Raw genomic sequence first — 24369 nt, forward strand, 5'->3', positions numbered from 1 at the left:
AGGGGATTGTTTCTTAGACCACCCATTTGAAGAGATTGTCTTACCCCTCCTTAAAACCCTAACGAAAGGGTATTGTTTCTTAGACCATCCATTTGAAGAGATTGTCTTACCCCTCCGATGCATTTAAACCTTCTTTTTTTCAGCAATTCCGGTGCATTTGAACTGAAAAATGATCAGTTCTGGCATCTGGCCCAACCCATATATACCCACAACCCAAGCCCTCCTCCTATTCAAAAGCAACACAAAGAAGCCCCACGGTACAAGGAGCGAAGAAGCGAGCCCAAACCATTTTACCCAACACTCCTTCCTCCCCATCCCACTCCCAAAACCCCAGTTCGAGCGCGGCGCCGGAGCGCAGATAAATAGCTCCCCGCGAACACCTCCATCTACGGCGGCGATGGCCGGCGTCGGCGCCGACGGCGGAGGAGACACGGAGATGGGTGGCTGGTCAGAGCTGCTCAACACCTCCACCAAGCTCCTCGAGCAGGCCGCCCCCACCCCTCACTTCCCTACCCTCCAGGTGCCGCATCGCGCTCTTCCTCGCCCTCCTCGCCCGCATCTATCTCTTGCCGCGCCGGCGCCTCCCTCGCTTTCTTCCGCCTGATGGGTTCGTTGTTGTTGGCCCGCGCAGAGGAACCTGGACCAGCTCGAGGTGCTCTCCACGAAGCTTAAGGCCAAGACGATCCGCGCCGAGGCGCCGTCGCAGTCGCTCTCCGCCACCAGGTTGCTCTCCTGGACCCCTTTAGTTAACTCTGAGAGAGCCTCTCTGCCCATCTCTCCGTGATGTTTCGTTCGAATTGGGGTTGCTGCTTCTGGTGTTTTGGAGGGACTTAGGGTTTCGGTTGTGCATCTGCAGGTTGCTGGCGCGCGAGGGGATCAATGCGGAGCAGCTCACCAGGGACCTCAAGTCATTTGAACTCAAGGTGATTAGCTTGTAAACCTGGAAATGCATGTAGGGTTCATTTCAGAGAATGCTATATAGATAATCTTATGTGTCGGTCGTTTAGACGAGGCAGTTGATTTTGTCGAAGTCTTACATTTTGTGCTGCACTCTTCTTTCTTTCATCCATAGCCGACCATTGGGGCTCTTCACTTGTTTTCTTCGATTAGCAGTATTAAGAATTTCCCCACTTCATGAAGAGGCAGAACTGCAGAACTCATGCTGATTGCCTGAAAGAAAAGAATAGCATGAATAACGCCACCTTCTCAGTTTCTTACATAAGATCCTAGTTTTACTTTTAGACACACATTCCCTAGTCTTTTTTTCAGCTTGTAGTCCACTTTATTAATACACATTCCCTAAGTCTGGAGGCTGCAAATCACTCGCTTATCTGAAACAATGTTTTCTAGTCTCAGTTGAGGCAATGTAGTGTTTTCATTTAAAGCTTCCTACTCAAAAGACAGAAAATATAGTTGTGAGTGGTCAGGTCAGATGTTACTACTTATCATAGTGTAACAATCTTTTGCCACCAATTAGGCCAGCACATTGTTTTCTACCCTGTTGTTCTATGTATATCTGCGCTTGCTTGTTACTGTACATCTACAGCTCTTGAATATCACTCAGGCAACAGGTTATCAGTATACATCATAGTGGCTGCATTTTTTTTAATTGTAGACCACCTTTGAGGATGTTTTTCCGTCGGAAGCAACTTCTATCGAGGAATACCTGCAACAGGTGAACACCTCTCTCTTTAGTGATTTTTCTTCTGAATTTCATGGTGTTAGAGTACGTAATGGGCCTAATGGCCTGGGCTGGCAGTATGGAGTGCATCACGGAGTTTGTGTTTTCAGCTTCATGAAATGGCAATCGTCTCATCCATCCAAGGAGCACAAAAGGACAACTTAAAGAGTTTTAACAATTATATGATGCAAGTTCTTGAGGTCGGTTGCCTTTTGGTTTTATTCTATTCAGCTTTATTTTTGTAGCAGAGCTAGTAGCTATGATAATACCTTCATAAGTTCATATTGCAACTTTTTGGAGCATCCTGAGGTCTGTACCACTACCATCCATGCTTTCGGTCGTGTTATTTAATCAAATCTGTTGCATCTTTCAGAAATTAGCTATATTTGTGGTAGTTTTGTAATGCTAGGTGTTGTAACTAACAGGTCGGAGCAAGTTCTACCGTTGAGCTAATTGTCTTCATTTTTCAATTGCCACGCTGACAACTTAGCAATTTTAATGTGCTTGGTAGTGGATGCTTTGAATTGTTTTAGGGTGTGTTTGGTTTGTGTCAAGGTTGCCCTGCCAAAATATTGGCTGGCCAAATTTTTGGTTGAGGTTTTGCTTGCCCATGGATTGGCCAACATTGGCTAGAAAAATTAAATGAACTAGAGTTGGGAAGGGAGCATTGGCATGCCAAAATGTTGGTCCTCATCCAAACAAAGACCAATGTTTTGGTTATACCAAAAAATTGGCAGGGTACACTTTGTTTACGATCCAAACATACCTTTACTGTTCAGTTCAAACAATTTTTAGTAACTTTGTTGTAGGATGACTGGCAGAAGGAGAAGAGAGATTTCTTGCAGAGTCTAAGCCGACTTTCTACATTACCAAAGAGAAACACCAATCTAGCTGGTGGTCTGTCTCGTTATACTCTGATGCCATCTTCAGCTTCCAGTCCTCAAGCTTCATCAGGGCTGCCCGCTGCGGAAGTCATGCCCATACCTAACAAGACCATAATTGATAGTAAATCTTCAGTTTACGCGGGGGTTGTGAAGGATCTCAACGATGCTAGAGGACGCAGTCTGCCTTTCAGTGTAAGCTTCTATATCAAGATTTGATATGTCAGCGCCTTATTGGTCATGTGCAGATTAGTAATCATGTCTGTTAGTCATCCTGTTTTTCTCCAATTAATTTAGGTTTGACAAATGTCTTAAGTGTCTATTTTTGTATGTTATCATCGGGGCAATAAGTTCTCTTGATGCACCGAATTCTACTAATGCTTATTGAGACCTTTTTTTGTTAGCCTGCTACCGCTTTCAGAGCTGCCTACGAGTCCTTGTCTCTTGATGCTACTGGCTTGAAGTCAGTGACCATGCAGAAAGTGTGGCATTTGATTCAGGTAATAACCTTTAATTGTACAGAACAGTATTACAGGATGCAATATCAACTATATGATGTCTATGTGACATTTCCTTGTTTCTCTTATTTCATTGTGATTTATTTAAGGTGCTTTTCCTGTTTGTCTAATTCAGGCATTAGTAGGGGAAGGGTCAACTCATAGAAACGTTTCAAGAAAAATGTCACTAGTGGTTGGAGCAAGGCGACACCTCGAATGGGGTCATGAGAAATACATTATTGAGACCATCAACAGCCAGCCAGCACTAGTGAGTGTTTCTGTGTAGCTTTTTATTACTGAATACTTCTATCCAAATTCACTTCTGAAAATGAAAAAAGGATTTCCCAAGTGCTATGGAAGATTTCTGAACAATGATATTTGTTTTGTATTTACCTGGATTTTTTCTGTGTTGTGGTATGGCCTATTAGTACTTCTGTTCTATACATATGACATTGTGTTAATTTGACATCTCAAGTGCTCCCATGTTGCTTTTCATTATTGAGTTCCCTGAAGATGGAGTGGATCCTATATGCCTGTGTATTTAGGAAAACATTTACTTATTAGTGTAGTTAGTGATGAAGTCAGTGGTGATTGTTTGATTTACTCTTGCATCCATGTTTATAGTTTCTTGTATACTATCTCAAATTCTCAATCAGTCCTCTACCATCCTGTTAATAGTTTTTCTAACCAAATGATGTTTTCCTTTATTCTTGGTTTATATTTTGTGAACCCTGTTAATGTAGAAGATCGATTATGGTTGATCTGTGTGTCATGCTTTGTGGTTCTAGGCTGCTCTTGGTGGATCGGTTGGCAATCTTCAAAAGATTCGTGCATTTCTTCGGGTCTGTTTTGAGTTTGATGATTAATCTGTCTTTTTTCTGCATTGTTTAAATCTGTAACCAAATGCAATTTTTTTATCTGTATGAATTGACAGGTCCGGTTGCGGGATCATGGCGTGTTAGACTTTGATGCAAGTGATCTTCGCAGACAGCCACCAGTGGATACAACATGGCAGCAGGTTTACTTTGCCTGTTTGATTTGTATTAAACATCGAATAAAAATTGTAGCTGACATCATTTTTTTTCTATCTAGTAATGGCAACATAAAAACTCACGAAAGTAAGCTTAATAGGTTAAATGGAAAATTGCCACTAGAATAAGATAAGAGCAGTAATCAAGGAATTGATACGTTTATCGCATCACTTCATTAGAGCATCAAGATGAAGCATGGTGCAACTATTGGTTTTTAAAGGGGGACTGTTCTGTTCAACTTAATCTTAGGTCTGTCATGAAACCATGCATATGGTAGGCCATTGACCGACCTATTTGTAGACTTACTAAAATTAATCAATCACTACAGAAAATGATTTCTTGCTGGGGCCATGGGATTTATTTGAATAATTTATTTCGTGATTACACACCTATGAGGTATGTTGTTTGATGGTAGATGGTTCTCAAATCAAGAACTTGTCATCTATACCATACTCACAAATCATACTGAACGTGTTGATAGGTATAGGTGCTATGATAGATCTCAAAGATGTAATCTCAGAAATCTTATCCATAGCACAAGACAAGTATATAGGGCTATCAAGCATGACATGCCATATAGAATGTCAGAATTATCACAAGATATCCTAGTGAACAGTTCATCACATCTAATCAACTCCACATGTTCCAGTCAGTGGGGTTAAAGCATCACATGAGTAAGTCAAAGTAGCATGAGAAAAAACAATAGGATTATTGTGACGCCCCCGATTTGACCGTACACTAATCATGCACGCAAATGTGTACGACCAAGATCAGGGACTCACGGGAAGATTATCACAACACAACTCTAAAACATAAATAAGTCATACAAGCATCATAATACAAGCCAGGGGCCTCGAGGGCTCGAATACAAGTGCTCGATCACAGACGAGTCAGCGGAAGCAACAATATCTGAGTACAGACATAAGTTAAACAAGTTTTGCCTTAAGAAGGCTAGCACAAAAGTAGCAACGATCGAAGAGGCAAGGCCTCCTGCCTGGGACCTCCTAACTACTCCTGGTCGTCGTCAGCGGCCTACACGTAGTAGTAGGCACCTCCAGTGCCGTGGGAGTCGTCGTCGACGGTGGCGTCTGGCTCCTGGACTCCAACATCTGGTTGCGACAACCAGATAGAAAGGAAAGGGGGAAAAAGAGGGAGAGAAGCAACCGTGAGTACTCATCCAAAGTACTCGCAAGCAAGGAGCTACACTACATATGCATGGGTATATGTGTAAAGGGGCATATCAGTGGACTGAACTGCAGAATGCCAGAATTAAAAGGGGGATAGCTAGTCCTGTCGAAGACTGCGCTTCTGGCCATCTCCATCTTGCAGCATATAGAAGAGAGTAGATTGAAGTCCTCCAAGTAGCATCGCATAGCATAATCCTACCCGGTAATCCCCTCCTCGTCGCCCTGTTAGAGAGCGATCACCGGGTTGTATCTGGCACTTGGAAGGGTGTATTTTATTCAGTATCCAGTTCTAGTTGTTATAAGCTCAAGGTACAACTCCGGGTCGTCCTTTTACCGAGGGACACGGCTATTCGAATAGATAAACTTCCCTGCAGGGTGCACCACATAACCCAACACGCTCGATCCCAATTGGCCGGACACACTTTTCTGGGTCATGCCCGGCCTCGTAAGATCAACACGTCACAGCCCCACCTAGGCTCAACAGAGAGGTCAGCACGCCGGTCTAAACCTATGCGCGCAGGGGTCTGGACCCATCGCCCTATGCACACCTGCACGTTGCGAACGCGGCCGCGAGCAGACCTAGCAACCCACACGATCACGGCGGTTACGTCAAAGCGGTCCAACACGGCGCGCGCCACTCAGTCGCTGACGTCAAAAGAGCTTCGGCTGATACCACGACGTCGGGATACCCATAACTACTCCCACGTAGATGGTTAGTGCGTATAGACCAAATGGCCAGACTCAGATCAAATACCAAGATCTCGTTAAGCGTGTTAAGTATCCGCGAACGCCGACCAGGGCCAGGCCCACCTCTCACCTAGGCGGTCTCAACCTGCCCTGTCGCTCCGCCACAAGGATCCACTTGCGGGTACTCCTACGAGCCGACCCGACTTTAGTCATCACATGTGTCATGTATATAGTATATAAGTATATGCCCGTGATCACCGCCCAGGTGATCACGGCCCGATAGTATAGCACAGCAGACGGACAAGAATGTAGGGCCACTGATGGAAATCTAGCATCCTATACTAAGCATGTAGGATTGCAGGTAAAGGTAGTAACAATAGTAGCAAGGATAGGCTATGCATCAGAATAGGATATCGAAAAGCAGTAACATGCTACACTACTCTAATGCAAGCAGTAGAGATTAGAGTAGGCGATATCTGGTGATCAAAGGGGGGGGCTTGCCTGGTTGCTCTGGCAAGTAGGAGGGGTCGTCGACTCCGTAGTCGAACTGGGCAGCAGCAGTGTCGGTCTCGTAGTCTACCGGAGAGAAGAGGGGGAAGAAACAGTAAATACAATGCAAACATAAGCATGACGATGCGTGACATGACAATGAGCGGTGCTAGGGGTGCCCTAACGCGACAGTAGGTGGTACCGGTGAAGGGGGGGGGGCATCCGGGAGGTATGCCCGATGTTCCGCGTTTTCGGACAGACGGATCGGAGGGGGAAAGTTGCTAGTTCGATAGGTTAGGGAGGTGCGGTGGATGAACGGACTGCGTAGTCGGATTCGTCTCGTCGTTCTGAGCAACTTTCATATAGAAAACATTTTCATCCGAGTTACGGTTTAAAAGATATGAATTTTCAAAGTTTATTTGAATTTCTGGAATTATTTATATTAAGAAAAATGAATTATGACGTCAGCATGAGGCAATGCTGACGTCAGCAAGTCAACAGGTCGGCTGACCAGTCAAACCAGACAGGTGGGTCCAGTGGGACCCACATGTCAGCCTCTGTTAGTCTAATACTTAATTAAACTAATCTAACAGTATAATTAGAGGGATGGGCCCCACATGTCAGTGAGTGTTTAGCTAAACTAATTATTTTTATTTATAAAACATTTTCTTTTTCTTTATTTTTTTAATTTCTGCGGCGGGGCCCGCATGTCAGTGACTGGGCCTGCCCAGTCAGCAGTTGACTGGGTCAACCCAGTCAACTGGGGCCCGTGGGGGCCACTGGCAGTGACCCAGGGGTGGCCCCAGGTGTGCCACGTCGGCGGCCGGCGCCGGAGCAACGCCGGCGACCGAAAACACGGCGGAGGCGCTCGGGACCTCGCTGGAATCCACGTACAGGGCACCGTTCAGGGAGTTTTTGGTCGCGTTCGAAAGCTACGGCTGCGCCGCGTCCAACGGTGGTGGTTGTGGCGGCAGGGGTGACCGGAATCGAGCGCGGCGAGCTCATCGGCGGACGACCGGAGTCGGACGCCAGAGGAAAGGGCGACGCAGCATGCTAGCGAGCGAACGGAGAGGATAGGTGGGACGTGCGTTAGGAGGCGAATGCAACGGGCGCTGGCCCGTGACCATTTGGTCACCGGAGGCACGCCGGCGACGAGCGCAGGCGGCAGCGCGTTCGGGCGCTCAACGGAGGCTATGCTAGGAGGCACGGGGAGGCACGGGCGTGGGCTCGTTGGGCTCCTGGGAGCTCCAGGAGTTTGACTACGAGCTCGGACGCGAGCTCAGGCCACGGTAGCCACGGCGGCGAGGTGATATGCGGCGGCGAGCTCAAAGCAACGGCGACGAGCTAGCTAGGGAGGCTCACGCAGTGCGAGGAGGAGAATGGAGGGAGGGAGGAGCTCACCGAGCGGCTACGTAAAGCCTGCGACAGCTTAGGAGCGCAGAGGTGGCCGGAGACGACGGCGGTCACCGACGCCCGAGGCGGAAGGGGGCGGCTCGATCCGCTGCCTGCGGTGCTCCCCGGCTTGCGTTCGTGGACGGGGACGAGGAAGCCGACGACGGCGGAGCTGCTGGACAGGTTGGCGAGGCGAGGCGAGGTTGGTTGCCGCGGTTGCGACGGCGGACGGCGACGGAGGCGCTCGGGATGATGGGGGGGGGGGGAGCACGGAGCGGCGCGAAGGAGAGGGGATGAGGGAGGCGCAGGGGCCGAGAGTGAGCGGGGTGAGTGGGAGAGAGACCCGAGGAGGCGCGGGGGCTGGCGCCCTTATCCCCTCCGGCGTCGGTGCCGGCGAGGTGGTCGGGCGGCAGCGCGCCCCTGTTTCGACCCGGTCGGGGGAACAGGAAGGGGACGCGGGGGTGAGTTGGGCTCGGCCGGGGTCGGGGCGCGGGTGGCGGCCCAGTTTGGGCCGGGGTTCGGTCCAGACGGGCCACGGGTCCAGTGGGGGGGGGGAAAGGGGCTTTTCCTTTTTCTTTTTTTTTTCATTCTGTGATCTGTTTTCTGTTTTCCTTTTATTTGTTTATTTTCTTTTCTGTTTTATTTCTTTTAAAAGTAATTAGGTATTTTATAAAAATGTGTTTCCTCCACCATAATTACCAGTGTATTATTTAGCACCCACTGAACATTTTTGTTTGAATTTTTGAAAACTTTTATTTTCCACTTTTAAATTTAATTGAAGTTTGAACTAGGAGTTTGACAAGGTTGTGGTTCAAATGTGATCAAGCCCTGTTTAGCAACATGATTAGCTTAATCACAGGGGGTTACTATAGCATGATTCTCAGAGTGTTACAAATCTCCTCCACTACAAGAAATCTCGTCCCGAGATTTAGGAGGTAGAAGGAAACAGTGCGGGGTATTCTTCGCGCAGACGATCCTCTCGTTCCCAAGTGGCCTCATCTTCAGAATGGTGCGACCACTGGACTTTGAGAAACTTGATCGCCTTCTGACGTGTGCGGCGTTCAGCTTGGTCGAGAATGCGGACCGGATGCTCCTTATAGGAGAGGTCTTGCTGCAATTCGAGCACTTCGTGATCCACAGCTCGGATTGGATCCTTGAAGCAACGGCGGAGCTGTGACACATGGAACACATCGTGAACCTGAGAAAGGTTCGGCGGTAGCTCCAGTTGGTATGCCACTTTTCCACGCCTTTCGAGAATAGTGAATGGGCCAATATAGCGAGGAGCTAGTTTGCCCTTGATCCCGAAGCGGTGAGCACCCTTCATAGGTGTGACTCGAAGATAAGCCTTTTCGCCAGGTTGATAGACCATGTCTTTATGATGACGGTCATACTGACTCTTCTGACGTGACTGAGCAGTCTTGAGATTCTCGCGAATAATGCGGACTTGTTCTTCGGCATCTTGGATAATATCCGGACCGAAGAGTGGACGTTCCCCAGTTTCTGACCAGTTCAGAGGGGTTCGGCACTTTCGTCCATATAACACTTCGAAGGGGGCCATCTTCAGACTAGCTTGATAGCTATTATTATAAGAGAACTCAGCATACGGGAGAGATTCCTCCCATTTCTTGCCGAAGGAAATAACGCAAGCTCGAAGCATGTCTTCGAGAACTTGATTGACGCGTTCAACTTGTCCTTGCGATTGAGGATGAAACGCAGTACTAAATGACAGATGAGTGCCCATAGCTTCTTGGAAACTTGCCCAGAATCTTGAAGTGAATAAGCTGCCACGGTCTGAACTGATAACCAATGGAATACCGTGGAGTGAAACAATCCTGGACATATAGAGCGTTGCCAACTGGCTAGCAGTGATCGTTTCTTTGACTGCCAGGAAATGTGCAACTTTGGAAAGCCGGTCAATGACGACAAGAATAGCATCATTACCTTTCTGCGATTTGGGAAATCCAGTGACGAAGTCCATCTCAACATGGTCCCATTTCCATTCAGGAATAGAGATAGGTTGCAGAGTTCCAGCAGGCCTTTGATGTTCTGCTTTGATACGACGGCAAACGTCACACTCAGCAACATAACGAGCAATGTCTTGCTTCATATTAGTCCACCAGAATCTTTGACGGATGTCTTGGTACATTTTTGTACTACCAGGATGGATACATAGAGGCGTATCATGAGCTTCTTTCATAACTTCCTGTTTTATATCCAGGTTTTTCTCTGCACATGGCACCACTAGGCGGCCCTTGAAGTATAGGGTGCCATCTTCAGAAATGGTGAAGAATGAGGGCTTTCCTTCTGCGAGGTAGCGCTTAATCTTGTAGGCTTCAGAGTCATACCCCTGTATTCTCTTGATGGAGTCCAGGAGATCTGGTTCGACGACCAGGGTATTGAGGAACCCTGGGGAACAACACGGAGGTTCATCTTGCGGAACTCCTTAGGAGGGGGAGCGAGTGCACCCGGAGGAACAATATGGAGGTTCAGCTTCCTGAATTCTTCAACAAGCGAGGGCTGAACTTTATGAACCTGGAGGTGGTTGCAGTAAGACTTGCGGCTCAAGGCATCAGCCATTACATTAGCCTTGCCTGGAGTATAGGAAATACCCAAGTCAAAGTCTGCAACAAGCTCCATCCATCTCTGCTGACGGAGGTTCAGATCTGGCTGAGTAAACAGATACTTCAGACTTTGGTGGTCAGTGAAGATCTCGCAACGATTACCGAGAAGGTAATGTCGCCACTGCTTCAGCGCATGTATGACAGCAGCAAGTTCGAGGTCGTGAACTGGGTAGTTCTCTTCGTGAGGGCGAATTGTCGAGAGGCATAAGCAATCACTTTGCGGTCTTGCATTAGGACACAACCTAATCCTTGACGGGAAGCGTCGTAATAGATGACGAAGTCCTTCTTAGTATCAGGTGGAGCTAGAACTGGGGCAGAAGTCAACTTGTCTTTGAGTGCTTGGAAACTTTCCTGACATTTGTCTGTCCATTGGAACTTGACGCCCTTATGTAACAGGTTAGTCAGAGGCCTGGCGATCTTGGAGAAGTTCTCGACAAATCGACGGCAATAGCTGGCGAGACCGAGAAAACTTCTGACTTGCTTAACGTTATTGGGAGGAGTCCAATCAAGAATAGCCTGAACTCGCTCGGGGTTGACGGCAATACCATCCTTAGAGATGACATGCCCCAGATAGGTTACTTCCGGTAGCCAAAATTCACATTTAGAGAACTTGGCATATAGTTGATGTTCTCGTAGCTTTTCCAGCACAAGACGAAGATGTTCAGCATGTTCTTCTTCGTTCTTGGAAAATATCAGGATATCATCCAGATAAACCATGACGAACTTGTCGAGGTAATCCATGAATATGTAGTTCATCAGACGAGAGAAGGTGGCTGGAGCATTGGTTAAACCGAAAGACATGACGGTGTACTCGTATGAACCATAGCGAGTCACGAAGGCGGTCTTTGGGATATCCTCTTCGCGAACACGGATCTGGTGGTAGCCCAACCTCAAGTCGAGCTTAGAGAACACTGACGAACCCGCCAGTTGATCATACAGATCATTGATCCGAGGAAGAGGGTATTTATTCTGAATGGTAGCTTGGTTTATAGGACGGTAGTCTTGAACTAATCGGTTTGTCCCATCCTTCTTCTTGACAAAGAGAGAAGGTGCTCCCCAAGGAGAGCAACTTGGGCGAATGAATCCTTTGCGAAGAGACTTGTCGATTTCCTCCTTAAGCTCAAGGAGTTCATGCGGCGGCATCTTGTAGGGTCGCTTGGCTATAGGAGTGGTGCCTGGTTTCAAGTCGATGATGAATTCGACAGCTCTAGCAGGGGGAATCCCTGGAAGTTCTTCAGGGAAGACGTCGAGGAATTCACGCACGACGGGAATGTTTTCAATGCCCTCGAGTGGTGCAGCGTTCAATGCATTCAATGCATAGAGCCTTGCCTCGGCATTTTGCACCAGATGGGCTTGGTAAGTAACTATCTCATCTGAAGGGTGTAGCAGATGGACAGTCTTAGTGGTGCAAACGATTGAAGCAGTATGCGCTTTTAACCAATTCATTCCCAGAATGAGATCAATGCTACAGGACTTCAGTACGATGGGAGAGACAAGAAATTCCAGTCCTTCAATTTCAACAGTAACATCGTGACTAACCATAGTGGTTTGACATTGGCCCGCAGGGGTGTGTACCACTAGCGGAGTGTTTATCTCTTCGTAATTAATGCCATGCAGGAATGCAAATTCTGCAGATATGAATGAATGGGATGCTCCTGTATCAAATAAAACGGATGCTGGTACTGAATTTACGAGGAGTGTACCCATCACAGTAGCAGGCTGGTCTTGAGCTTCGCTGAGATCAACGTGGTTGGCATGAGCGCGACCATGAGACTTAGCATTGTTGTTGCGGGGCTGGTTGTTACCACGGCCAGCTGCTGGAAGGGCCAGTTGATTCTGGTTCTGATAGCAGTTCCTGGCAAAGTGACCCGGTTGACCACACTTGAAGCACAGACCATTATCGGGAGTGGGAACAGGAGCCCCAGGTGGGGGAGCTGGTAGCTTTGACTGCTTAGATGGTGGAGGAGGCAGACGCGGTGCAGCATAAGATTTCCTGGGAGCAGGTGCATTTGGACGATACATGCTGTTCGGGATCCATATCTTACGCTTCTGTGAGGGTGAGCCCGAAGATGAGCCCGTGTCACGGTTGCGCCTCTGAGAGCTCTGGTATTCCTGCAGACCAGTCTCGACATTGATGGCCTTATTCATCAAGGTGGCGAAATCGGCGAAGTCATGCACTAGAAGTGCGAGCTTGATGTCAGCTTGTAGTCCATCTCGGAACTTCTCCTGTCTGCGTGCATCAGTTGCAATGTCTTCTTCAGCATAGCGGGACAAGTCCAGAAACTCCCGCTGATAAGCTTCGACAGTTTTGTTGCCTTGGGTGAGGTTGCGGAACTCACGCTTCTTCCGGTCCATGACTCCCTGAGGAATGAAGCGGGCACGGAAAGCAGCTTGGAAGTCTGGCCAGGTGATGATTGTTCCAGCTGGCAGAGTACGCCTGTGGCTGTCCCACCATTGAGCTGCGGGTCCCTTCAGAAAGAAGGAAGCAAAGTTGACATAGCTGGCAGGGGCTACATCAGCAGACTCCATCTCATAGGTGATGTCACGGAGCCAGTCATCAGCATCCAAAGGCTGAGTTGAGCTGCGGTAGATGGTTGGGTTGAGGCGTATGAAATCTTGAAGAGTCACTTGGGCTGGCTGCTGGTTCATATTGGGGCGAGGAAACTGAGCCATCATATTTTCCATGAATTGGCGGTTCAGTTCGAACTGTTGGATCATACCAGCCATGTACTCAGGTGGTGGTGGGGCATCGCCATCACGACCACGACCACCTGGTCTAACCATCCTGCTAATATATAACAGGGGTAGTTCAGCATTGAGAAAATTTGCAATGACAAGAATCATTCATGATGAAACATGCCTAATTGAAAAGAGCACGATAGCTACTACATAGTAGTCGGCATAGTTTACAAAAGGGGTCATGCATAGAGTTCAGTACACAGAGTTCAGTACATAGACTAAAACATCATAGGCGGCACACAGGCTCGCGGCGACTGCAACTAATACTACAATCAAGCCTACATCAGTCCCAAGAGGTACTGTGGAGGTAATCGTAGCCCGACAGCTGGTAGTGAGGCAACGGATAGCCCTCGACGTCAGCAGACTGGGGGCCGCGGATACTCAAGTGTAGAGCCCGACGCTCAGGTGGCAGAAGAGGACCAAGTGCGGGAGAGTAGCCTCCCACCTCTGGCCAACCAACACCGTGGGGCATCACGGTCCTGGCTGGGTAGATCGCAGAACGCGGTACCTGTCCAGACCGTATAAAGGGGTGCAGCAGCGTCAGAGCACGGTAAAGGTGCTGACGGGTGGTGTACATCTCGTGGCGAAGAGCTCGTTAGCTCGATCCAGCCCATCAGCATGCAGAACCAGGTGCTGATGGTAGAAGGGCTCTCGGGTGACAGTGGAGTAGGCAGCAGTATAGTATCCCTCTGCACCAACATCAGAGGCGATAGCAATGTGCCTGAAAGGGGAGGTGTCCAACTCCCGATACTCTCCACGAAGACGTGTCAGAGCAGCATAGGCTGCATCGTGGACAGCCATATCGATGGTCACACCAACACCATGTGCGGTGTGCAGCACAGTAGTGGAGTCGTACTCCCGAGAGTAGAGGTGGACGATGGTACGGTACTGCTCCTGGTTAAAGTCCTGGTACTCCTCGTAGACGGTGTACTCAGGGTGCCAACGATAACCCAGATAGGTCATCATCTCAGCTAGCACCGCAGGTGATCCCGAGGCACCAATGGCCGTCGTGTGGCGCACGACCTGCCTCGAGGGTTCCATCTGAAAGCAAAGACGTTTCAAAGGAGTCAATTGACAGTGTGTGAATTGTTCAAAATACTATTCTAAGAAACAACTATGGCTTATCCATCTTTGGGGTGAACGCGGTCACGGGATCCTAGTGTTAGAGTTAGTAAATTCGTTTAACCCGAGTAGAAGAGAGTTCAGAGTCCCAGAGTAAAGGTCGAGGAGTAAAAGATCCTAGTACCACCCAATGGCGACGTGGGCCCGTAAGACACACAGCCATGTTAGTAAAAGTTTTTGTAATGTCTAGACTCGACTTCGGCCAAGGAGTGCGGAAAGGGGGATTCCTACAGGCAGTCGGCTCTGATACCAACTTGTGACGCCCCCGATTTGACCGTACACTAATCATGCACGCAAATGTGTACGACCAAGATCAGGGACTCACGGGAAGATTATCACAACACAACTCTAAAACATAAATAAGTCATACAAGCATCATAATACAAGCCAGGGGCCTCGAGGGCTCGAATACAAGTGCTCGATCACAGACGAGTCAGCGGAAGCAACAATATCTGAGTACAGACATAAGTTAAACAAGTTTTGCCTTAAGAAGGCTAGCACAAAAGTAGCAACGATCGAAGAGGCAAGGCCTCCTGCCTGGGACCTCCTAACTACTCCTGGTCGTCGTCAGCGGCCTACACGTAGTAGTAGGCACCTCCAGTGCCGTGGGAGTCGTCGTCGACGGTGGCGTCTGGCTCCTGGACTCCAACATCTGGTTGCGACAACCAGATAGAAAGGAAAGGGGGAAAAAGAGGGAGAGAAGCAACCGTGAGTACTCATCCAAAGTACTCGCAAGCAAGGAGCTACACTACATATGCATGGGTATATGTGTAAAGGGGCATATCAGTGGACTGAACTGCAGAATGCCAGAATTAAAAGGGGGATAGCTAGTCCTGTCGAAGACTGCGCTTCTGGCCATCTCCATCTTGCAGCATATAGAAGAGAGTAGATTGAAGTCCTCCAAGTAGCATCGCATAGCATAATCCTACCCGGTAATCCCCTCCTCGTCGCCCTGTTAGAGAGCGATCACCGGGTTGTATCTGGCACTTGGAAGGGTGTATTTTATTCAGTATCCAGTTCTAGTTGTCATAAGCTCAAGGTACAACTCCGGGTCGTCCTTTTACCGAGGGACACGGCTATTCGAATAGATAAACTTCCCTGCAGGGTGCACCACATAACCCAACACGCTCGATCCCAATTGGCCGGACACACTTTTCTGGGTCATGCCCGGCCTCGTAAGATCAACACGTCACAGCCCCACCTAGGCTCAACAGAGAGGTCAGCACGCCGGTCTAAACCTATGCGCGCAGGGGTCTGGGCCCATCGCCCTATGCACACCTGCACGTTGCGAACGCGGCCGCGAGCAGACCTAGCAACCCACACGATCACGGCGGTTACGTCAAAGCGGTCCAACACGGCGCGCGCCACTCAGTCGCTGACGTCAAAAGAGCTTCGGCTGATACCACGACGTCGGGATACCCATAACTACTCCCACGTAGATGGTTAGTGCGTATAGACCAAATGGCCAGACTCAGATCAAATACCAAGATCTCGTTAAGCGTGTTAAGTATCCGCGAACGCCGACCAGGGCCAGGCCCACCTCTCACCTAGGCGGTCTCAACCTGCCCTGTCGCTCCGCCACAAGGATCCACTTGCGGGTACTCCTACGAGCCGACCCGACTTTAGTCATCACATGTGTCATGTATATAGTATATAAGTATATGCCCGTGATCACCGCCCAGGTGATCACGGCCCGATAGTATAGCACAGCAGACGGACAAGAATGTAGGGCCACTGATGGAAATCTAGCATCCTATACTAAGCATGTAGGATTGCAGGTAAAGGTAGTAACAATAGTAGCAAGGATAGGCTATGCATCAGAATAGGATATCGAAAAGCAGTAACATGCTACACTACTCTAATGCAAGCAGTAGAGATTAGAGTAGGCGATATCTGGTGATCAAAGGGGGGGGCTTGCCTGGTTGCTCTGGCAAGTAGGAGGGGTCGTCGACTCCGTAGTCGAACTGGGCAGCAGCAGTGTCGGTCTCGTAGTCTACCGGAGAGAAGAGGGGGAAGAAACAGTAAATACAATGCAAACATAAGCATGACGATGCGTGACATGACAATGAGCGGTGCTAGGGGTGCCCTAACGCGACAGTAGGTGGTACCGGTGAAGGGGGGGGGGGCATCCGGGAGGTATGCCCGATGTTCTGCGTTTTCGGACAGACGGATCGGAGGGGGAAAGTTGCTAGTTCGATAGGTTAGGGAGGTGCGGTGGATGAACGGACTGCGTAGTCGGATTCGTCTCGTCGTTCTGAGCAACTTTCATATAGAAAACATTTTCATCCGAGTTACGGTTTAAAAGATATGAATTTTCAAAGTTTATTTGAATTTCTGGAATTATTTATATTAAGAAAAATGAATTATGACGTCAGCATGAGGCAATGCTGACGTCAGCAAGTCAACAGGTCGGCTGACCAGTCAAACCAGACAGGTGGGTCCAGTGGGACCCACATGTCAGCCTCTGTTAGTCTAATACTTAATTAAACTAATCTAACAGTATAATTAGAGGGATGGGCCCCACATGTCAGTGAGTGTTTAGCTAAACTAATTATTTTTATTTATAAAACATTTTCTTTTTCTTTATTTTTTTAATTTCTGCGGCGGGGCCCGCATGTCAGTGACTGGGCCTGCCCAGTCAGCAGTTGACTGGGTCAACCCAGTCAACTGGGGCCCGTGGGGGCCACTGGCAGTGACCCAGGGGTGGCCCCAGGTGTGCCACGTCGGCGGCCGGCGCCGGAGCAACGCCGGCGACCGAAAACACGGCGGAGGCGCTCGGGACCTCGCCGGAATCCACGTACAGGGCACCGTTCAGGGAGTTTTTGGTCGCGTTCGAAAGCTACGGCTGCGCCGCGTCCAACGGTGGTGGTTGTGGCGGCAGGGGTGACCGGAATCGAGCGCGGCGAGCTCATCGGCGGACGACCGGAGTCGGACGCCAGAGGAAAGGGCGACGCAGCATGCTAGCGAGCGAACGGAGAGGATAGGTGGGACGTGCGTTAGGAGGCGAATGCAACGGGCGCTGGCCCGTGACCATTTGGTCACCGGAGGCACGCCGGCGACGAGCGCAGGCGGCAGCGCGTTCGGGCGCTCAACGGAGGCTATGCTAGGAGGCACGGGGAGGCACGGGCGTGGGCTCGTTGGGCTCCTGGGAGCTCCAGGAGTTTGACTACGAGCTCGGACGCGAGCTCAGGCCACGGTAGCCACGGCGGCGAGGTGATATGCGGCGGCGAGCTCAAAGCAACGGCGACGAGCTAGCTAGGGAGGCTCACGCAGTGCGAGGAGGAGAATGGAGGGAGGGAGGAGCTCACCGAGCGGCTACGTAAAGCCTGCGACAGCTTAGGAGCGCAGAGGTGGCCGGAGACGACGGCGGTCACCGACGCCCGAGGCGGAAGGGGGCGGCTCGATCCGCTGCCTGCGGTGCTCCCCGGCTTGCGTTCGTGGACGGGGACGAGGAAGCCGACGACGGCGGAGCTGCTGGACAGGTTGGCGAGGCGAGGCGAGGTTGGTTGCCGCGGTTGCGACGGCGGACGGCGACGGAGGCGCTCGGGATGATGGGGGGGGAGCACGGAGCGGCGCGAAGGAGAGGGGATGAGGGAGGCGCAGGGGCCGAGAGTGAGCGGGGTGAGTGGGAGAGAGACCCGAGGAGGCGCGGGGGCTGGCGCCCTTATCCCCTCCGGCGTCGGTGCCGGCGAGGTGGTCGGGCGGCAGCGCGCCCCTGTTCCGACCCGGGCGGGGGAACAGGAAGGGGACGCGGGGGTGAGTTGGGCTGGGCCGGGGTCGGGGCGCGGGTGGCGGCCCAGTTTGGGCCGGGGTTCGGTCCAGACGGGCCACGGGTCCAGTGGGGGGGGGGAAGGGCTTTTCCTTTTTTTTTCTTTCTGTGATCTGTTTTCTGTTTTCCTTTTATTTGTTTATTTTCTTTTCTGTTTTATTTCTTTTAAAAGTAATTAGGTATTTTATAAAAATGTGTTTCCTCCACCATAATTACCAGTGTATTATTTAGCACCCACTGAACATTTTTGTTTGAATTTTTGAAAACTTTTATTTTTCACTTTTAAATTTAATTGAAGTTTGAACTAGGAGTTTGACAAGGTTGTGGTTCAAATGTGATCAAGCCCTGTTTAGCAACATGATTAGCTTAATCACAGGGGGTTACTATAGCATGATTCTCAGAGTGTTACAATTATCATCATCATGCAACTCATTGTTTTTATTATGACCTATACAAGTTCTGCATGTACCTTTTCAATGAGAAATATATTTATGTATTATTGTTCCATCTTTTGTAGATTTATTTCTGCTTAAGAACTGGGTATTATGATGAAGCAAGGCAAGTTGCTCAATCATCTCGTGCTGCTTACAACTTCGCCCCTCTGGTAAAGTACATGAATAATGATGGCGACTTGTTCATAATAGGAAACGTACATATAATATGTTCTCTGGCAGCTTGCAGAATGGATTACTACTAATGGTGCTGTGTCATCAGAGACCGCTCTGACAGCTTCTGAGGAATGTGAAAAAATGCTCAGAATGGGTGACCGACCAGGGCGTCCTGGTTATGATAGGAAGAAGTTGCTTCTTTATGCCATAATTTGTGGCTGTCGACGGCAAATTGACAGATTACTTAAAGATCTCCCAACACTTTTCAATACTATAGAGGATTTCTTGTGGTTCAAGTTGTCAGCTCTGCGGGAATACTCCAGTGCATCTTCTTCTAATGTTGCGAATGAAGGCTTGGTTCCTTATATGCTGGAGGATTTACAAAATTATCTGAACAAATTTGAGCCATCATATTATACAAAAAGTGGAAAAGACCCCTTGGTCTATCCCTATATTCTGCTCTTAAGCATCCAATCACTTCCAGCAATTCTTTATTTGTCTAAAGAAGTTGGAGAGGAAGGGTACCATGTTGATGCTGTGCATATTTCAATTACTCTAGCTGATCATGGTATTCTCCCTGAGGGAGTTGGATCAGGTCAGAAGATGGGTGTAATGGATGCTTGCGCAGAAGCTGACAGTATTATACGGCAATATGGCTCTATTTACTTGCGCAATGGCAACCTTGATTTGGCCTTGGAATATTATGCACAGGCTGCTGCTGCAATGGGTGGAGGAGAGGTATCATGGATTGGTCAAGGGAATGCTGATCAACAACGTCAACGAAGTTCAATGTTGAAGCAACTGCTCACAGAGATATTACTAAGGGACGGTGGTATTCAACTTCTGCTTGGTCCAAGTGGAATGGGAGAAGGAGAACTAAAAAAGTATATGATGGATTGGAGAAGTAGGCAGCAATTCTTGCTTGAAGCCGCCCATCGATGTCAAGAGGCAGGGCTCTATGACAAAGTAAGTTTAATTCTTGAACCAAAATGTTTTTAGATTTTTTTGGGTTCTTGTGCTTTAGGGAACATTTTATTTTGTATCTTCCTAGGTTGGGATCCACAAAAGGATCAGCAAGAGCATGTTATTTTATTACTGTCATGGATTTATATTTCTATTGAATTATTTTATCTCATCACGTTCATAGCTGAGTTGAAAGTCAAACTTCTCTGCTCTTAAAGCGATATGACCCGTCCTAGGACTGATTCTAGCTGCTTGAACACTGGTTATCATATCATATTCTGCAGTAGTATTCTCAAGATGACATGCCATCGATTAGTCTTCGTTGGCACATCTAACATGCATGGTTTATCAACTTCGATGTGATGCACATGTATCTGAATCCATTTACTTCATGTTATTGAGCTATGTAGTATTAGTATATTTACTCTGTGTGAGGTCATATTTTAATTTGCAGCACTTCAGTCTTGTTTGAGCTATCATGTATCCATCTCATGTTACTTCACTTTTTACATGAAATAACAGTCAGTGGAAATTCACAAAAGAGTTGGAGCCTTTGCCATGGCACTTCAGACAGTAAACAAGTGTCTATCGGATGCAGTATGTGCCCTGGCACACAATATGTTAGATGGCGAAAGCCGTGCTGTTGCTCTAATTCAATCTGGCAATGAAATTTTGGAGACAGCCAGATATTCTTCTGAAGCCAGGTTAATTACCTCCTATCTTCTGCTTCTACATCATGCGACTGCTGGTTATTTATGCCTTCAATACTTAATTAATCATGTGGAAACTCACTTGCAGTGTTCAAGACAAGGATCTCATTTCTGAACAGCAAATTATACTGAGACAGCTTGAAGCTATTCTTCACATTTATAGGCTAGCTCGTGCTGGACAAACTGTTGACGCTCTGAGGGAAACCATCAAACTTCCATGTCTTCATTTGGATCCACAGTCTTCGAATGTATCAGTCGATGTATTCAGGAATTTATCACCCCATGTTCAAGCTTGTGTGCCAGATCTCCTGAAGGTTGCTCTAAACTGCATGGACAATGTTAGAGATACCGATGGGACCCTGCGTGCTGTCAAGTCAAAGGTATTCTCTATCCTGTTTATTCTTATTTTTATTGCGTCTATCAGTAGATTTTGCTTTAAAGGGCACTTTTTTGCATTACCACGGAAAATATGTTGCTGAACTGCACGGAATAGGTGCAATACCGACTATTTCTTGGATCTGCTTAGCACATAGCTAGGGAGGGGGTAGGGACTACTTGATTTGTAGCCAATTTAACCCTAGCCTACTTTTGGCTAGCCAAGACGTAGGCAACACGTGGTTAAGCCAACATTTGGCAAATTTAGAGTCCATATTTGGCAAAAAAGTGTTGGCTTATCAACATGTTGCCAAATGTGCCTAACAACCAACCATGGTTGCTATGCCTAGCTTTGTGCCGATAAGCTGCTGCAGGATAATTTTATCCATGATGACTGTGTAGGCTTGTAAAGACTGCCTCTAATAAAACTGAACCAGCTGGAGAAGGGAAAATACAGTGATATTAGACCTTTACCTGTGTTACACACGACATTCATGCTAACTACGCATACGTAAACTTGCTTTTCTGTCGGTGTCGCCAGGGAAGAAAAAAGTGCCAACTGTTTTTACGTTGCTAAATTGTAACAGAAATGCTCCTGCAATTTCTGATGCAATATTTTTGTGATGAGCAGATTGCGAACCTTGTGGCAAGCAACATGAGCAGGAATTGGCCACAGGATTTGTACCAGAAGGTGGCTCAGTGCATATGAATAGTTAGTGTTTGGGCTGAAGTGCTAGGGAAATGGGCTATCTGTATCGGAACCTCCCCAACAGGCCAACACCATTTGAACAGATAGTTGAAGGTTTAAAGATGCACAAATGTTTTTTTGGTCGCAGAACCATGTCGTCTGTCTTGTTTGTAGGCCCTGTCCGGTTGGTGGGTGTCAAAATTCGAGAAAATTGCCACTTTTCATAATTTGTTACTAAATCCAAGGCTGCTGCAGCAGCCTCTTGAATCTTAATTTTCAAGAATTCATCTACTAGTCAATTTTGGTGTTGTATCTTGAATTATTTTCTTTAGCATTCAAGTTTGCGGACTCTGGTTTTCTTTTCAGTTTATCTCATGCGAGGCTGCGACAATCGATACAGCTTCTCGGTTTTTACTGCGCAGTGGGCACCTTGCAAGTTGGTGGCACGAGGGAGTCTGGCCCATAGCAGTCCGTTGTTCCGGTATAAGAGCATCGCCACTCGTTCGCCTTCAAAGGGGCTAGAAATAGCGCCGCCCTAGGGGCGCGCTGGCTGAAATATTGACTTGGGGGCGGTCGGGCCAGCCGCCGCCCCCAGGTCGCCCCCTCGGCGTCGATTTCGGTCCACTTTTGGCGTAAATTGATGCACTTTTCAGCCCATTGTCGGTGCAAATCGGCCCACTATCAGCACAAATTGTCCAATTTCGGTTCCTATTCAGTGTGCTTCGGTACAAATTCAACAAAAGCTATTTTTTATCACATAGTTTATCATAGAAAATCAATAGGAATCAAATAGTTCAATACAAATTATATAGTTCAACAAATAGAAAGTCACACTTCATCACATGTCGAGCTAGGCGTTGCCCTTGAGCCTCCATAAGTGCTCCACCAGATCTTGCTGCAGTTGTTGATGCACCACTGGGTCTCGGATCTCCTGACACATATTGAGGAAGGCAGTCCAGGTTGCCGGTAGGTGGTGATCAACTTGGGCAAGAGGACCTTGCCTGTAATATGGTTCAGTGTCAAATACTGGCTCTTCCTGCTCGCTCTCAATGATCATGTTGTGCAAGATGACACATCAAGTCATGATCTCCCACATTTGATCTTTCGACCAGGTCTGAGCAGGGTACCGGACAACAGCAAATCGAGATTGGAGCACACCAAATGCTCGCTCGACATCCTTCCTGCAAGTCTCCTGAAGCTTCGCAAAGTGGGAGTTCTTGCCTCCTGGCACAGGGTTTGAGATAGTCTTCACAAATGTGGACCATCTCGGATAGATGCTATTTGCTAGGCAGTATCCCTTGTTGGTGCCGCCCATTGACCTCGAAGTTCACCGGAGGAGGGTGACCTTCAACAAGGCTGGAAAAGACAAAGGAGCACTACAGTACGTTGATGTCAAGTTCCCGGCATACCAAAGAAGGAGTGCCAAATCCAGAGCTCGTGTGTGGCCACTACCTCAAGTACCACACTGCAACTGCCTTTGGCGCTTTTGTACATCCTCTGCCAAGCAAATGGACAGTTTTTTCATTTCCAATCATGAAGTCGATGCTTCCAAGCATCCCTGAAAATCCTCCTGCTGCATTCTGTGCTAGGATCCGAGCAGTGTCTTCAGCATTGGGTGATCGCAAGTATTGCGGTCCAAACACTGCCACCACTACCCTGCAGAACTTGTAGAAACACTCAATGGTCGTGGACTCGACCATGCGTCCATAGTCTTCCAATGAATCACCGGGAGCTCCGTATGCAAGCATCCTCATAGCTGTCGTGCACTTCTGGATTGAGGTGAATCCAAGTGTGCCGGTGCAATCCTTCTTGCACTTGAAGTAGCTATCGAACTCCCGGATGGAATTCACAATCCCGAGGAAGAGCTTTCGGTTTATCCGATAACGGCGTCGAAATACTTTGTCGCCGTGCAGTGGAGCGTCGGCGAAGTAGTCGGAGTAGAGCAAGCAATAGCCTTCCAGTCGATGTCGACTCTTTGTCTTCAGCCGGCCCGGCGCCGAGTCACCTCACCGCGGCTTTGCATTGTTCGCGAGCAGGCTGGCCAGGGCGGCGAGGACCATGAGATGCTCTCCGTCCTAGGCGTCGACTTCGGCTCCCACCTCCAGCAGCGCCGCGAGCGCCTTCTCGTCGCCTGAGTCCATCGCCGAGCAGACAAATCGCTGAACACTTGGCGGACATGGTAGGCGCGCAGCTGCCGGTATTCCAGCCCTGTGCGGCCGAAGCGCCAGAAAGCTCGCCTAGGAACGGGGTGGAGGATGCCATGGCGGAACTCTCTCTCTCTCTCTCTCTCTCTCTCTCTCTCTCTCTCTCTCTCTCTCTTCCGGCGGGAATGGCCTATCTAGCGGGGGTGGGTGGGTGGGCGGCGCCGAGATCGGCAAGGCGACGGGAGGGCGTGCGCGTAGGGGGGATCTAGACGTGCAAGATGCGTTTTCGCCTGGCAGTGGTGGCCCAGACGCGGTTTTCCCTTTCCCCGGAGCCCCCAGGCGCCCCCCAGTGCGCTGGGTTCGGCCTGGGTCGCCGGGCCCAAAAAGGGCCGAGCCGGCGGATTTCAGCGTCCTGGGGGCGCGATTGGGTTTTTTTGGCGTCGGCACGAAAAAAGTCGCCCTGGGGGGCCTGTTGGGGGTGCGAGTGGAGATGCTCTAAAGCCTTGTAAACTCTAGGACGGGCTAGCGGGTGCCTGTTGGTTAGACCGAGCGCTCGTCCAAATATGTAAGAAGCAGGAGCAACTAGCTGAGGAGCGCTCCCCGCTCGTCCAAATATATAAGAAGCAGGAGCAACTAGTTGAGGAGCGCTCCTTCGAGAGCCTCTTCAACGGTCACATGGGATGGACTGAGAACATGTTGGTGCGCTCTTAGCCGTCACTATGTGTCGCGCTCTGAGCGCTCCGTCTAGAAATTTTTAGCATTGGTTTTTAGTTTTGTAATGGTTT

At 48.8% G+C, this 24369-nt stretch overlaps 1 protein-coding gene across 2 annotated transcripts; it reads left to right on the plus strand.

Annotated features, from left to right (window-relative positions):
• Positions 1–224: 224 nt before the first annotated feature.
• LOC109778629 (nuclear pore complex protein NUP93A) lies at positions 225–21752 on the plus strand. 2 transcript variants are annotated; one of them, XM_040387079.3, is made up of 15 exons: positions 225–520; positions 632–723; positions 857–923; positions 1616–1675; positions 1792–1881; positions 2503–2757; positions 2967–3062; positions 3196–3327; positions 3848–3901; positions 3994–4077; positions 18614–18700; positions 18771–19670; positions 20190–20371; positions 20466–20757; positions 21384–21752. In XM_040387079.3, exons 1-15 carry the CDS (start codon positions 398–400, stop codon positions 21459–21461), a joined length of 2592 nt encoding a protein of 863 aa, XP_040243013.1. In that variant the 5' UTR covers positions 225–397; the 3' UTR covers positions 21462–21752. The 2 variants fall into 2 exon arrangements, with proteins under 2 accessions (XP_040243013.1, XP_040243012.1); XM_040387078.3 differs by having other exon boundaries at positions 226–520; positions 2491–2757.
• Positions 21753–24369: the final 2617 nt, after the last annotated feature.

Source organism: Aegilops tauschii, chromosome 4, assembly GCF_002575655.3.
Source record: "Aegilops tauschii subsp. strangulata cultivar AL8/78 chromosome 4, Aet v6.0, whole genome shotgun sequence".
NCBI classification, from domain to species: domain Eukaryota; kingdom Viridiplantae; phylum Streptophyta; class Magnoliopsida; order Poales; family Poaceae; genus Aegilops; species Aegilops tauschii.

Coding starts and splice junctions, on each gene's coding strand:
- LOC109778629 (XM_040387078.3), top strand. CDS start 398: ATGGCCGGCGTCGGCGCCGACGGCGGAGGAGACACGGAGATGGGTGGC. Junction 1,676..1,791: donor TCGAGGAATACCTGCAACAG/GTGAACACCTCT, acceptor TTGTGTTTTCAG/CTTCATGAAATGGCAATCGT. Junction 3,328..3,847: donor TCAACAGCCAGCCAGCACTA/GTGAGTGTTTCT, acceptor TTGTGGTTCTAG/GCTGCTCTTGGTGGATCGGT.